Raw genomic sequence first — 15824 nt, forward strand, 5'->3', positions numbered from 1 at the left:
TTGGAATTATTAATACAAACATTAGTTTCATGGCTTTTAAGTAACATATTGTTTCAAACCCATTACTCTTTATAGTAGAAGTGGGATTTTATGTCTGGTGTTTCCACTTAATTTAGTTTCATTATCATAAGAAAAGTAAATTAATTATAATTTCGTACTAATTGTCTCATTGGTCGTTTCTACATATTAAGCTCTGAAGTATCCTACTTAATTTCTGAAACAAACCTTAGTTTGAAGAATCTATTTATGATAATTTCCATAGCCTTTGAATTGTTCCATAATCCTGCATGTGCATGATGTCGCACCCGTCACAGGCAAGAAATGTTTATAAATAAGTATGTAGTAATATTTTTAGAAACAAAAAGCATCTAAATGTCGAGTAAAGTTTGCAGTGTGAAAATAAAATAAAATTGTATCTGTAAACCCATATATTCCCAGAATTTTCTGAAAGACTGACCAAGGTCCTAAAGTCAAGTCTCAGAAGTGTCACAACCGTCACAATTACAAAACAAAATGTATTTTCTGTAACTGAAAATTGAGATGAGGGAGAAATATTCTGAAATTAAATATCTTTCATCAAGGCAAATGAAAGTACACGAATTGAAAGAGTTACATTTGAAGGTGCTAAGAAAATAATTTAAAAATGAATGTAAATTTATGTGGATGTGTCACGTACCCGTGTCCGGCTCCTTTGGACACCACAGGTATCGTTACCTTTTTATATCGGACGGACTTTCTAAGGCAGAAGGTAACACCTAGTCCGTTGCCAGAAGATACAGGTCGGAATCTATCCGTCCTATCCTCGAACAGGTTTGTATTCTATTATCAAATTATTCTTCACGATAATTTTGTATTGAGTAGCTGAATTCTGATTAGTTAGGTATCTTGACGTCACCAGCTTACGTAGTACCGCTATTCCAAGAACGTAGCTCCTTATAGCTTGCGTAATTTTCCTTGACGCTGCTGATTCCCGTGGAAAGATTAAATAATCTTGTTAGCGGTGAGAATTAGGTACCCGGGTTAAGACCCTAGGTCGCCTTAACTGCTGACTACGCTGGTGATTACCAAACGAAAGGCCCTGGTTGTGTTTAGGTTAAGACTTCTTCTCCTTCCAAGTTTCCGTAGTGATCTTCAGACAGCGATGTCTTCGTCTAATGGGTTAAGACCCAGTTGGCGGGACAGTTGGAGTGGAGAACAAACGGGTTAAGACCCTATATGTCTCTCCGTTTCTGTGAAAATGCCTCGCTTTTGTAGCAGGAGTTTGTTGATTTGGTTGCCATGTAGTTTTCAACTGTCTGAGCGTTGCTAAGGCGATAATTTAGATTTTTGCCCTTCTGACTTTTCATAATTCATAAGTAATATATCACAATTATTCTTCAATTTTTAATAATCCTTTGAAATCATAATCTTCTTTAATATCTGCAGCGTTAATTTTTTTTAGCAAAATATTATTAATATTCGTTGTTCTAATTATGTTCACAAAATGTCCAGTTGGGAAAGAGACCGTCGTATAGGAGCATCCTAAATACTTCAATATGATAAGGTGGTTTTCCTATAGGAGAGTCCTAACTTGCCGATGACAGGAAAGTCACACTCGTAGAGAGGTACCTGTCAAATGTGACACCCGTCACAATGGAATTGCCCCGAACAACTGAGTGTTGCCACAACTGAAATGAGATTTTCTACCCTCCTAGGTCTCAAAACTTGGTTAAGATCCCGCATGGGGGAAGAGCGGCTAATATGACTGTTTCTACTGAACATTTATTATTATTATAGTTACAAGTGTTGATATAAATTATTCAGAGGTTTCAAAGCGACAAGAAGAGAACAGTAGACTTTATTTTGTAGATATAAGGTTGTGTTTGTTGTTAAAGTCCTGAAATTTATGATTAACTTATATATGTCAATGTATGTTAATTCTTGCTTTTATTTAAAATATGACTCCAACTTTGGTATTAACCGTGATAAACAAATTGGTTAAAAAATTAAAGATCTATCCGAATCTCCACAGAAATGTCCCCAACCCGAAACGCGGTCCTCATCTCTCATCTTCTTGTGAAAGATAGGAGGGCCTGTAATAATCATTAATAATGGTGTATCACCAACTTAGTTTAAGAGGACAGAGGGATTGTTCATGTACAGAATGATTTAGAAAAATATAGCAGGCACATTACTCTTCATACCTATAGTCCAATGTTCTTCTGGCTCCTATGGCATTAGTGTTGCCCACGGGACGAGACGGGACAGGCTTTTAAAAATTCGAGACGAGACGAGATTGACCATGTGTCATAAGACAAACGAATATTTTCGAGACGAGACAGCATTTCCACGAGACTCTACGAGACGAGACAGGCCAAAGTCTCGTCTCGTGGGCAACACTATATGGCATTAACATATGCGTTAATTGAGCAATTTGTCATCGTGTAATCAATCGTAAGTTGTTAAGCATTCAGCGAATGTAGTTGTATTGTATGCTAGCTACTTCACTTTTTCTCCAGTACATGCTTATTTGCATCAGTCAGCTGGACTCAGGGCAATAAAATGAATTTGTCCACTGTGGAAGCATGTTCAGCGACAGTAACAATCGTTACGATGAAGTCGGTGATGTTTCTGGTGGAGAAGGGACCATTGGGCGAGATGTCACAGAGTATGTTTCGTGGACAGCAACATGTAGTTATCTTGTAGATCTTGACGTGTACGAATGGCGGTCACATGGTACTGGAATTTTGATCCGCATGCAGAAACGATCCGTTGCGAAACCACTCCTGAAATGGATTATTTTTACTTTCAATTTGATTTGTGAGCGGCAAAAGAAAGTCTAGTTGTCCAACAAGAAACAGACCAAGCCATGAATGGACCCGATTTCTAAATAAACATCATTCCGTTAATCGTTATACTTAAAACATATTCCACATGGATATGCTGCCCATTGCTGAGTGACATCAGGAACGTACGAGAAGAGAAGAGAGGGGGGAACAACTTGCATTCACCGGTATAGTGAAGGGGTGACAACATAGTAATTTTGCCATGGACCCTATTCGCGATTAAAATTACCACCTGAGCGCTAGTGTCGCTTCCCATATGGCCGCTCTATGTAGATAAATCTTTGTTTACATTCAGTAGTAGCAGCCTACGTAAGAGCAGCGTGTTGTCATGGCTGATATGGAAGAAACGTTCAAATTACGCAATATTTTTAATGCGTTGTGAATTCCAGGAACTATAACGAAGGTGAAGCTGTGCTGAAAACGAAGCATTTAATTATGATAAGCAAAAATAACACGGAAAACGCAGACAAAACTAATGCATACGCACTGGTTCTTCAAAGCAGTCTCGGAAATGAAACAATTCACCTGTACTTGCAAAGCTTGGGCAGGAGAAAAATGTAAACATACCGTTCCAGTTTTTCCCCAAAGAGGCAGGCTGGTTTAATAATAAAATAACACAGGATGATAATAATAATAATAGAATTCACAATTTCATCGAAGCTCTCTTCACTGAAAAAGGACTTACTGAATGAAACAACAACATTAAGATGTCGATTTTCTTTTTCTGGTTACCTTTATGATTGCAGACATTAATTAATTATCAAACTATTTTCATCTTCGCACTTAATCGACTTGCACCTGTTCCAAATTTCATACATAATGCAATGCTTTCGAACAATTTAAAACTTTACTTTCATGGAAATAGAATCATCTTTCGGAAAATAAAGTGAACAGACACGAGGATTCTTCGTAATTTCCTTGCCGCATTTCAATGCTATCCCCCATGAAAATCTTCGGTCAATCAATTCTGTTCTCCCTGATTTGTTTACAAATTTCATTTTGTTGACTCCACGGGGTGGAAACACATGCAAACTTTTCACTTGTCCTGACCCACAAAACAATTTAGAGAAAAGAAAAAAAACTGAACAGTAGACGTTACTCTTTCAAACATTTCCCATGCTTCGAACGGCTTCCTATCCTACATAGTGTAGTTCCGGAAAATCCCACCAGATGGCATATCAGATAATAAAGGTGACATATTTTCACTTGGCGCGTTGAGTGATAGACTCAAGATATCGCCATCGGATTCGAGTCCTGACCTGGGCAGAATTATCCTTTGTAAGTGCCCTTCTAATATTTGAGCCTTGTCGTCGAGCTTAGCCTAAAGGGACGTAAAAGGGATGTAAAATAAAAAAAAACAAATAGTATGTATGAAAAACTTCAAATTATTTTTAGAGTACTTTCCATTAACTTGCTATCCACTATCCTTAGGTTAATCTCAAGTATGAGGATGAATGATGGATGATAAGATGAAATGGACGATGGATGAAACAAGCTGGAACACCAATATCTGTGACAGCGGAGAACTCAGAACCTGTAAAGTCGAGATCTTCACATTCAACATTCTGTCACAGAAGAAAGAGGCTACAGCTAATATGTATATTAATAATACATTTCTGATTTGCATAGAATTACAGATACCACATACCAGGCTCGTAACCATGGGAGGGGCCGTAGTGGCAATGCCCCTCCCCCTCGAACTAAGAAATATCTCAATGTGAAAATAACATCAACAAATTTTCGATTTTACTTTTGCATAAATGAATGGGTGGAATACTTGTTTAGAGAGACAGGCTCCAGAAGTCTGCAGTCTGATATATTGGGTAGTTTGGTTGTTAATTGAGGGAAATTATGCAATTTTTTGGCCATCTGAGGAACTAATCACAACAGAAATGAAACCAATCCGATTTTGAAGAGTCTACCACTCTCTGGCATGTAGCTTCGGCGCCATCTTAAAAAAATGGCACCAAAAAATCACCTTCAAAAGTGAAGAATATAATATCTCAAAAACGGTGCATTATACACAAAAAGTGAAGATATCACAAATGAAAGAACAGAAAATTTGCTAAATTATGGGTTTTGTTTGATAGAGCTACCATAAATCTTAATTGAATTAAAAAGCTTCAAATATTTTCTTTAATTTTTTAGAATATAGCCTAAAAGTTGGTTTCCGACACAAATAACAGCAAATAAGTAACAAAGTGTGTAATTTACGTCCTACAGTCACTGAAACAAAATCATAGTTTACGATTACCTCTAGATAATGTTTTTTTGATTCGCACTAGTAGAATAAGGGGTTGAGGAGATACGTAGTTTAAAGCAGAGTCATGTGATTCACTTCTGAGAATTGAATGTAAACAATAAACGCTAATTTGTTCGCCGTGTGTCAACCTTTGTCTGTAAGCGACTTTGTTGCTGATTATTGGGACGGTAGGGGATGGGGGGGGGGGGGGGGCTATCGTTGAGTTGAATTATTTCCGTTACTTTGGTCCATAATATTGCAACTCCAGAATTGTACGTTTATCTCTAGCTGCAATATTACCATAGCATTGGTGGTCACATCCATGGACGTCCGCAGGATTTTTTCCAGGGAGGGGCAAGGAAGGTATTTTTTTCCAGGGGGGGCAAACAAGGCACATTTTCTACAAAAATAGTGTTGTTCCCTAAAAAAACATTGTTTAAATTTGAATTTATGATGTTCATGCAATAATTAACACATATTATTGTGGCTAAAATGAAATTATATATGCGAAATACATAGTTTTTGGTTGACTTTCATTTTCCAGGGGGGGGGCCACGGCCCCCCCTTTCCCCATTTCCGGACGCCCATGGTCACATCTCAAAGTCCAACAGCATTTCGTTAACCACCGTGATTCGCTACGACGCCACGGGTTCCGGGTTTGAATCCCGGCCTGGACATGCCTCCTTTGTCATTGTGACCCTTCATCAATTTCGTCATATCACTCATCTTAATCGTCACGATTGCACAAACTTGGCGGAAAGCAACCAGCGGCGTAGCGTGCATGTAACCGGTGTTACCGCAGGTAACAGCAAAATGTAAAGAATTAAAAAGTTGCTTCAATAAAATGACGACATTGTTAAATACGTTAACCAATAGCATTGCCGTCGAGTAGATATTCCAGAGGACATTTTTTTCTGTAGCCGACAGAAGCGAAGAGGGAAGCCGTACCGCTACCCTCAAAAGGTAAAAAGAGGAGAAGGCGACAATGCAAAGGAAGAGCGGGGAAAGACTTTGGGGCAAGTGTGCTGTGGGATTATGCCTGTTTAGGGGTCCAGTTACCGGTGAGACCTGCCGGACACAGGGCAGTGTTGCCACTTGGATTGGCAGAAAAGAGCTAAATCCCGCCTGAAATGGGGATACGATTTCTGTGAAGCAACTAGAGGTAGACTGCAAAGCCAAGGCCAGTTAGGTATTAGACGAAAAGATAGTTCCTTGGTGCGATTCGTGATTTGGACAAACCTTGCTCCAAAATACTAAGTTGGCAACAGTAGTATGTACAGCTGGGCTTCCCTTCCACATTGACTGTCACTAGAGGAGGGGAGTTCTGTCGTCTGCTCACCACAACAAACGTCAAACTGACCCGAGAAAAGTGTAGTTCTTCCTCTTTCCCTTTGCACCTCATTGTATAGAAACAGAGACAGATGAAGAATTGAGAAAGGTCTACCACTATTTATTGGATTTTCGCGGTAACTGTCTCATGAGTGGTAGTTCTTGCTAGGAGTGTTTGTGGCTAAATTACTGTGCGGATTGAAAAAAAAAAAAGACGAAATGAAGAAAAATCTAGATGGAAGACAGGTTTTTTTCGGTGGGAGGGGTGGGGGGTGATAAAGTCTAGCAGGCATAATTGTCATACCGATAGCCGGTAACACTTTTGAAAAAGGCACGCCACGCCACTGAAAGCAACGTAAAATAACCTAACTCAAACAACCCCAAACAAGTGATCCTTCCACGTAGGACACCCAATTGTCAACCTCACTTCCAGACTAACAAGGCTCTGGCGTCCAGCCTTGTGGTCAGTATAATTAAGTCTGTTGTCCTTTTTTTGTCCTTATGTGGGCTGAGCGCCTCTTTACAGCCTCAGCTTTAAACCAAAATCAGAAAATGTTAATATTTTAGTAACAAGACATTGCAATTATGCTATTTTAGATACGGTAAGGGGCTGGACCCTGTATAATGTGACGGGTGCAAAATAGCCTAAGTGCTGACGCACCCAAAATTTTAAATTCAAATTTAATCCCAAACAGCATTTCGGATCTTCTCTTTGTTCCATATTTTCGCATCTGCTCTCCTCTTCCCCTTTAAAAAAATACTGGGTTCTGGCCTGTCACATACACTACAGCACACATCTCACGTGAGAGTAACAGAATATGCATGTAACTCGAGTCCTGGCATGTACAGGGTGGTGCAAAAGTAGGTGGACAGTATTCTTTTGTATTTTACAGGTTGGTGATTCGTAATGGCGGGCAACCTGACAGTCCAGGACTGAAAGTGGATCCTGTAGAATTACTGGAAATATGAAAATGCGGAAACGGTGCGACAGAAGTGGAGAACAACATTTCACACTATAACAAAATAACAATCTGCTGTCAACTACTTCTTCACCACTCTGTATACTCTATCTCAAGAATTTGTCGAGCAATGGCGCACTTAATAGAAGAGAAGGGAGATTTCCACTCCCACGAGTTCAGCCATAGGCTTGCCCAGTCCCTCTGATTAGGGAGGGCAAAAATCAAAGGCGCCGACTTGGGGGGGGGGGAGGGCAAGACACTTTCTGCCCCTAAAGAGTCCTCAAGAAGTATATACATTACACGTAAAAGGAATTATTGTTGTCAATCTTGCAACCCCCCCTCAATATTTATATGAAGTTACCGCCTCTGGGCAAAAACCTTGATGATGGAAGTTCAGTCGGGAATGAAAAACTGCATTCCATCTCACTGTATTTACTGTATTGATGGATACGAAACAGGGGCGTATATAGTGTGCGTCCGGACCAAGCGAGAATCCCCTTAGTGTAATTCTGGGGGTAATATAGTTCAATTACGCATAGAATAATGCACACCCCTCCCCCGTAGTTGCTTGAATCTTTTATACTTGAAAATACTTCATTTTCTTTAAGAGTATAATATCATTTAATAACGGCGATAAGATTCCTCTAAACTAAATTTCTAAGTGAAAGTATATAGAGCATGGACATCCGGAAAGGGGGGGAGGGCAAGGATGGCCCCACCTCCCCCTGGAAAATTATTGTCATAAGTATACATTTCACACACATGATTTGATTTCAGTCACGGTAATTTTATTATTGTAATGGGGATGCAGGAACGTGATAATTTCAAACCCAAGTGGTATTTTTTGAAAGGGCAACGGTATAATGAGGGCAATATGTCTCGTTTACCCCTCTGGAAAAAATACCTTGCTTGCCCTTCAATGGGAAATCCATGATTATGGGGGCAATTGCCCTCCTTGCACCCCGAGCGCACGGCTCCAGCCCTGCGTAGAGACTTGTTTTCGTTTGCTTACTCAAGAGATTACCAACACAGAGTCTGCTGGAAACTTAACATTGTCTGAAGGTTAAACTGTTTCTTCTTTCCTTCGCTTCCAGAAGATGCAAGTCCCATTCTTTTGGGTGTGCGGAAGATCTGAGAGTTGATTACTCGATCACACATCCCATAAACTTTGCATTTAATTCCAAAACTTCTCAATCCAGGCTGATGCTCGTAAATCAAATTGAAGAGAGGAAACCTTGGCAGAAAACCTGCAACGAACTGCATCCTTTAACGAGCGCAAAAAAACGCTTCGTTGCACATCAGCAGGTTTTACAAGCGGCGTTTATGGCATGTGAGTACGTAACATGTCCGCAAGAGGATTTGATATATGTGATAAAAGTTGTTAACACGTTGTCTAGCCCAAAGGGGTATGGTCCATGCCTTTATCTCTATGAGAACAGTAAACTTGATGTATAAGCTCAGACTATGCAAAACCAAAAGTCAAGGGTTCGGGTTCTGAGCAACGTTTACGTTCGTCCTTTCATCAATGTTGTCGTCATCAATATAATTCATTATACAGGGTGGCTCAATAAGTCACTTAACACCCCCCAGTACAAGGCCACTGTGGCTTGGAACGTGAAAATGGCTGACCAATCGTTGCCTGGTCAAGGGGGAACCACATTGACGTCACCCGCATGGTCGGCAACCATCGTGATGTCCGCCATCTTGAAATCAACTTCAGATATTTAAATGGGAAGGGGGTGATGTGATATATCAAATCAGGCTAGAATTTTATGAGAAATGCAATGGTGAAGGTTTTTTCGACGTATCTTTAACCAGCAAAAAGTTATGACTCTCCCTAGACATCACTTTGATCTCGATGCATTACTGATGCGCTAAACAAATTTTAAGGCATTTTTCTAACACCTCGAAAAGGAGCAAATTGGTACAAGAATTCAGTCATAACTTTTTACTGGTCAAAAAACCCTTCACCATTGCATTTCTCGTAAATTTCTAGCCTGATTTGATATATCATATCACCTCCTTCCCATTTAAATTTCTGAAGTTGATTTCAAGATGGCGGACATGAAGATGGTTGCCGACCATGCGGGTGACGTCAATGTGGTTCCCTCTTGGCCAGGTAACGATTGGTCATCGCCATTTTCACGTTCCATGTTGCAGTGGCCTTTTACTGGGGGTGTTAAGTGACTTATTGAGGAACCCTGTAGAAATAACCTTTACTTTTGTACGGTTTTTATGTTCTTAATACACTCATGTAAGCTATTTATTTATTTTCATAATAATATCAAGTCATTTTCATTAATAGTTTCTTGTCATTATACCTTATTGTGGGTCGTAAACCTACAGGAACTGCAATACAGAAAGTTAAATACCAGTAATGAACTTACATATGAACCATATTACTTGTTGCAAATATGACTGTATTTTCATATTAAAACGAGTAATACTGAAGGTACCATTAAAGAATTTTGGAATAATGCTATTTCATTGTGAAAGGGCCAGAAAATATATTCCTACACAAATTGACATGAAGTACTTTGTGATTGAATTACAGAATGGTTTTATTCATCTTTAGTTCTATGTTTCATTTTTATTCAAGTTTTTAATATTTATATTGGTTTTACATTTGTGTTTTACTTATTGTACGCTCAATTAGTGTATAAGGTAATTGTGTTTAATCAATCAGTCTAATGTAATATGTATCTTGTCAGTGGTACCGTCGTCGCCTTGTAATCAAGGGGTCCCGAGTTCGATTCCCGGTGGAGGCGGATAGTGGTTCTGATCCCACTTTAAACTGTAGATCCAGTCCCGATTAGCCTCACTGTGCATAAAGTGGACTTAAAATACCAACTCAATCAATCAATCAAATATGCATATTTTTTTAATATCTATTCTACGAGTACAATCAGAGCTCCAAGTGGAAACTGTTGGGTGAGGGGATGTGTGCTTTAGCGTTGGGACTGGCTGAGGGGATGTCCCTATGTTTTCCCATGGGGACAATGGGACAGGTGGAGGATGCTTTGGGTAAATTTCCCTAGCTGGGGCATAACATCTTCTAGCATCATCCTCCAATTGAAGCACAAAGTACAGTGTAATTAAAGTTAATGCATATATCATATTTCGAGGGTAAAATTTGAACTGTAAACGCATTACTTTTGCTCACAATTTCTTTTCCTTCATGAAAATGTATCTATCTAAACAATGACAAGAAGTACTTGAATTTATTGATTGATTGAATTGTTTCATTGTTGTTTCAAGTCCACATGCACAGAAAGGCTAATCGACATTGGACCTACAGTTTAAAGTGGGATCCGAACCACTGTACCATGTGCCTCTAACGGGGACCTCTTGATAACAAGGCAACTTGAATTTGTATCCGAAGTGAAAGGATGGGAGCGAGTCATCGTAAATATATTAATTCAGGAGTGACGTGTGATATCGTAGCTTCTAGAAGGTTTTTATGGGCTTTGCCAGTCGAGGCGAAATGTCGAGGATGTCCAGGTGCAGTAAAAATTCAAGTTCGTGCTCTTCTTTGTCCAGCAAACGGCCGACTCCTTACAATTATGCACAGCGGGCACTCCAGTTATGGCCGATGCTCGTCACCATTTTGTTTCCGGGCAAAATTTTAACTTCTTTATAGTTTCTCGCTGATCACGACTGACCTCGATGGACATCCAGTGAAGAATGACATGTTGGCAAATTATGCCAACGTTCAAAATCAATTGCATCTGTGACATATTGGTAAACATCCCAATGTCGAGTTTTGCAACCAAGAAGCAGTGAAAGGTACTGGGTTACCTTACTTGACAGGTGCATGTAAAAGGTGCGAACGTATGACCTTCCTGCACAATTCATCTATGTATATATACCAGTAGCAACTACTGTTGCATTGTGACAGAATCAACTGCAACTCTTCTCTAAAGACATGGTTCTCATTCTGGTAAGCCAAAATCAACCAATGGGTTTTCAAACATTAACTCAACATAACATATTCAGCATGAACATATCGATTGATTCGTTAGTATCCTGTCATACATTTAGTTATATGTAGAACACTGTTCATTTTCTCAGTGCAAATTCTTACATTGAATTTCGAAACAGTAACGGCTCTCATATTTAATTTCTGTGCGATGTAAATCATAACCAAGCTAAAAATTCTTCTAATAAATACTTAGTCACCATGTGAACAAAATCAGCATGTGTCTTACATTTATCACATTACACATGCCACGTGTAGTATACGCCTTATGAATCAATGTTGCAGGAAAATACATTTTACAGTTTAGAATAGCACTCGTTTACAAGATTTGGCAAGAAAATTGAGATGGGCTGCTATAAATTGTTCATTTAGTTGGATATTTTTTCTGTTGACAGTAACTTGTCAAGATATGGCATATATATATAATTATGCCACATTGTATATTAGTTACTCATTGACGAAAAATCAACTTAAAAGAGAAAACAACATAGTTACTGCTCGAGTTTGGAATCTCCAACATGTTACTCAAGGGCATATTTAGATAAAACACAAAGTATGGAATTTGTTAGAATAATTTAACTGTTGAAAAACTATCAAGATTTGAATTGAATGAGATAACTATTTTTGTATTTCTATATGTGTAAATCTGTGAGGAGAAAATGTACGTACTATTTAAAGAAGAGCAAAAACGTCTTTAAGATCAAAATACAGTTTTGCTTTGTAACGTTTTAGGATTGAAAAAATATATACGCTTACTTAAAGTGAACCAATGTAGAATATATTAATATTTGAACAAAATTTGAGGAAATCACATGAAACAAATTTTGAAAAAGTTGCTTGTTTTTAAAAGTTCTGTTTCGATCTTTCCTAAATTTCTGGCAGAAATAGATTTAGAAAATTTCGACTGAATTTAATCAAAGATCTTGCAAAAATCCCTCATTCAATCAAATTTCAGAACATAGAACTCAGTTCCAAATTTTACTCTAGGAGTTAAAATCAATACTTTCATTTGAAACTTCATCGACTCACATTCTCTAAACCATAACCAAGATGTCCTACAACATATTAGCTTTGCAAATAAGTAATTATAATAGTATATTACTGATGAAAATACATTGTGTTTAAGGTGACGCTTTTGGTCGCTTTGGTGGCTTCTTCAAGTGCCGATGGCTATCATCATCCTGTAGTGGCTGCACCATACACTCATTCACCAATTGCACATGCACCAATCGCACATGCACCAATCGCTCCTATCCATCCAGTGAGACCAGCATTACCCGTTCATCCAGATTACCCGGAGGTAAGAGAAAGAAAATCTTAGTATGATAATGAATATTTACCTGATTGTGTTCTATACACTCTACTGTACCTAAAAACAAGTCTTGAAAGGTAAGCGTATTTGAAAGATGACGTTGTCAGATAATACTTTATACAACTCTACAGTGGCAAACTGGAAAATGTTTTAAGGTAACTATGAAATTGTTCTCTCACATTTACTGGGAAGTTGTGTTTGATATTTCACTAGACATTACTTTATTCTGCATATACAGACAATTTGACAGTCTAGCATAATAGTATCATTATGATATCACATCTCTACTGTTCTGGGGGTGTAAGGGGTGCTCCTTCCACGTAGTGCACCCAATAGTCAACCTCAATTCCACGTAGTACACCCTGGACAGCAGACTAACGAGACTCTGGCGACTGGCCCCATGACCAGTATAATTCTGTGTCGTTCTGTGTTTTGTTCTTATTTGTGCTGAGCGCCCTTTTTAGCCTGAGCTTTTAACCAATGTAAGGAAATTTAGTTTTCAGACACGCTTTTATTTTTGTTATGATAAAAGGCTGAACCCCGTATAGTGTGACGAGAGCAAAATAGCCTCAATGCTGAGGCACCCAAAAAAGATTCATTCAAATTTAAAATTCTACTGTTCTGACTGTAATATGTAGTTTAAACATCGAAAATAAAACTGCTAACAAATCAACTAGCTACAGAACATTTTATTTTCAACTATTATATAGTGAAAGATGCATTGTTGTTATCCACAAAGTGAGTTTGATAGAATTGCTAACATGTATACAAGAGTTTTAAATACCTATTGTCAATGAGGCCGCGGTAGCTCAGTCGTTAGGGCGTCTGACAACCAAACGAGAGACCTGGGTTCGTTCCCCGGGGGGAAGAACCAAACTTTTTCATCCTGTTCAAGCGGTTCCGGCGCCCACCGAGCGTCGTATAAAGTGGGTACCTGGAGGAAACTCTGGGGGGGGGGGGGGGGTAAAGGCGACCAGGGGCGTGGTGCTGATTACCTCAGCCCAAAGCTCGGCCGAGATCAAGAAAGTGTGAGGTCCTAACCCCTCACCCCCTATACGCCTTCATTGAGTGGTGCAAAGCACAGGGGAGCACTTTACTTTACTGTCAATGAAAAATGTTCGTTTTGTCTTCTTCATATTTTAGAAATTTTGATAGACGAAAGTAAGATTTTGGATTCTAATTTTAGACCATATTTATCATTTTTGATTCTCTTCGATTGCAACATTTTAGCAGCAAACTTATTTTACAAATTACTGGCGAAAAACAATAACGTATTAAAATTAATGCAATATGTTTTCAGGTGGGTTCTGATTGGAAAATTTATATAAAATGCGGTTTGAAATATTAGTATGGCAGAATGGATAGTTTTGAACCGTTACATCTTATGTGTCTTAGTGGTTCATGATGCTAAGGATAAATGCCGATGAATTACTCCTTCGAGCATGTTTACGGTCAAGATCTCAGTTGTACTATTACTACTACTAATAATAATAATAATAATAATAAGTAGTAGTAGTAGTAGTTTTAGTAGTATACCATATATTCGTATTAATTTACTTCTCCATCTTTCTGTCTACTAGGCTTACCCTACCTACTCTTTCTCGTATGACGTTGCCGACCCGGTGACTGGAGATGTGAAGAGCCAGGCCGAGTCACGTGACGGAGACGTGGTGCAGGGACACTACAGCCTCTTGGAGGCCGACGGAACCACCAGAACCGTCTCCTACACGGCCGACAGCGTTCACGGGTTCCAGGCAGTCGTGGAGAAATCAGGAGAACCAGTTGTTGCCCCTCACCCCGTGGTGCCAGCCGTCCACCCAGCAGTACCTGCTCACCCACTGCACCCACGGGTACCTCTACCTGCCTACCCACTACACCCACGAGTACCTCTACCCGTCCACCCGGTTGGAGCAGTTCCCCACCCGTTGGTTGCTCCCGGCTACAACCCATCCCGCGTTAATCTCCACGGAACGCCAGTGGCTCCCCACCGAGGTTACGCTGGCTACTACCCAGCTCATACAGGCTACGCCAGTACTCCATACAGCCCACACTATGGAGGGTATGGTTACCCATATGTTCACTAACCTCTGAAATGTTTTAGGGTTCAGTATGCAACGTGTTACTTAAATAATTTGAATTCATGTAAAAATGGAAAAAGGTGTTAATAAAGGGCTATATGCATGAAATATATGTGCTAACTTTTGTTTTTTGTATATTTTATCTTCTCATATTGCATATGCAGTGTGGTATTTGAAAAATTTCGTTCTGGGTGGACATTCCAGCAAGTACTCTTAAGGCATTATATATATATCACCCACACACACAACACACATACTCAACTCGAATCTGGTACCTTCGATAGTGAGCTTCTGTGCCCCTCATCCCCAAGATAGTGGATGTAGTTCCAAAAGTTGATTTAATATATTCCTCCCCAATTGTTTTGATAAATTGTAAATCTGTGCTGAAGACAGCAGGGAATTATACAAGTGATCCTAAAAGAGATAGACAGTTTCAAAGTTTTACAGAGACAAGAGATTTATTAATATGGTTGAAACACTTACAGGGTTGGAATAATATGTCCTGAAGTTTACATGGTAAGTTACAAATGTTCCATGTGTGACCCTTTTGTACCACGTCAGATATCAATGCGATAGTCCAGTTCTCCTCTCCCAGAACATTTTACCTTTCACAAACAACCAGTTTCCTCAAATTTCTTGCTCCAATCGTAGCTGGACTGCCTTGTGGGTGGTTGTTAGACAAACCGTTTTCTAAAAACTAAGCTATACGACAGTAACAGAATTTGTTTTCGCAAAATTCAAGCACACAGAAAGCCAATTCTACCTGGCTAGCGGCCATATTGCTTCACTGACGTCAAGGGCGCTCACGTGACGCTGACGTCACGAAAAGAAACGACAAGTGTAGGCCGAAAACTTGAAGACTTTCTATATAAAACGGTACAAAATCTTTCCTGATAAAGCAGACAGTTTTCGGTTTATACAGCGTTTAATCTGTCTATTTCTCTTAGTCTCACCATGTATATTAGCCTTGCAATTATAAAGATTGTCCTTTCCATGCAATGTGAACAATGGATGAGGACATGACAAATATCAGTTTTGAATAGGTGTGTTTCACCTAAGTCACAAACTGCTGAATTGTGGCTTCAAGTAGCCATTATGGA

At 39.2% G+C, this 15824-nt stretch overlaps 1 protein-coding gene across 1 annotated transcript in view; it reads left to right on the forward strand.

Annotated features, from left to right (window-relative positions):
• The first annotated feature begins 11280 nt into the window (after nucleotides 1–11280).
• Nucleotides 11281–15824, forward strand: part of LOC146002244 (uncharacterized) — a 42248-nt gene continuing 37704 nt past the window's right edge. Inside the window, exons 1-3 of the mRNA XM_083139960.1 lie at nucleotides 11281–11295; nucleotides 12461–12634; nucleotides 14227–14727. Of these exons, the coding sequence (XP_082996086.1) occupies nucleotides 11281–11295; nucleotides 12461–12634; nucleotides 14227–14727 (690 nt within the window). The remainder of the gene's footprint in view (nucleotides 11296–12460; nucleotides 12635–14226; nucleotides 14728–15824) is intronic.

Source organism: Lepisma saccharinum, chromosome 18, assembly GCF_977018435.1.
Source record: "Lepisma saccharinum chromosome 18, izLepSacc3.1, whole genome shotgun sequence".
Taxonomy (NCBI): domain Eukaryota; kingdom Metazoa; phylum Arthropoda; class Insecta; order Zygentoma; family Lepismatidae; genus Lepisma; species Lepisma saccharinum.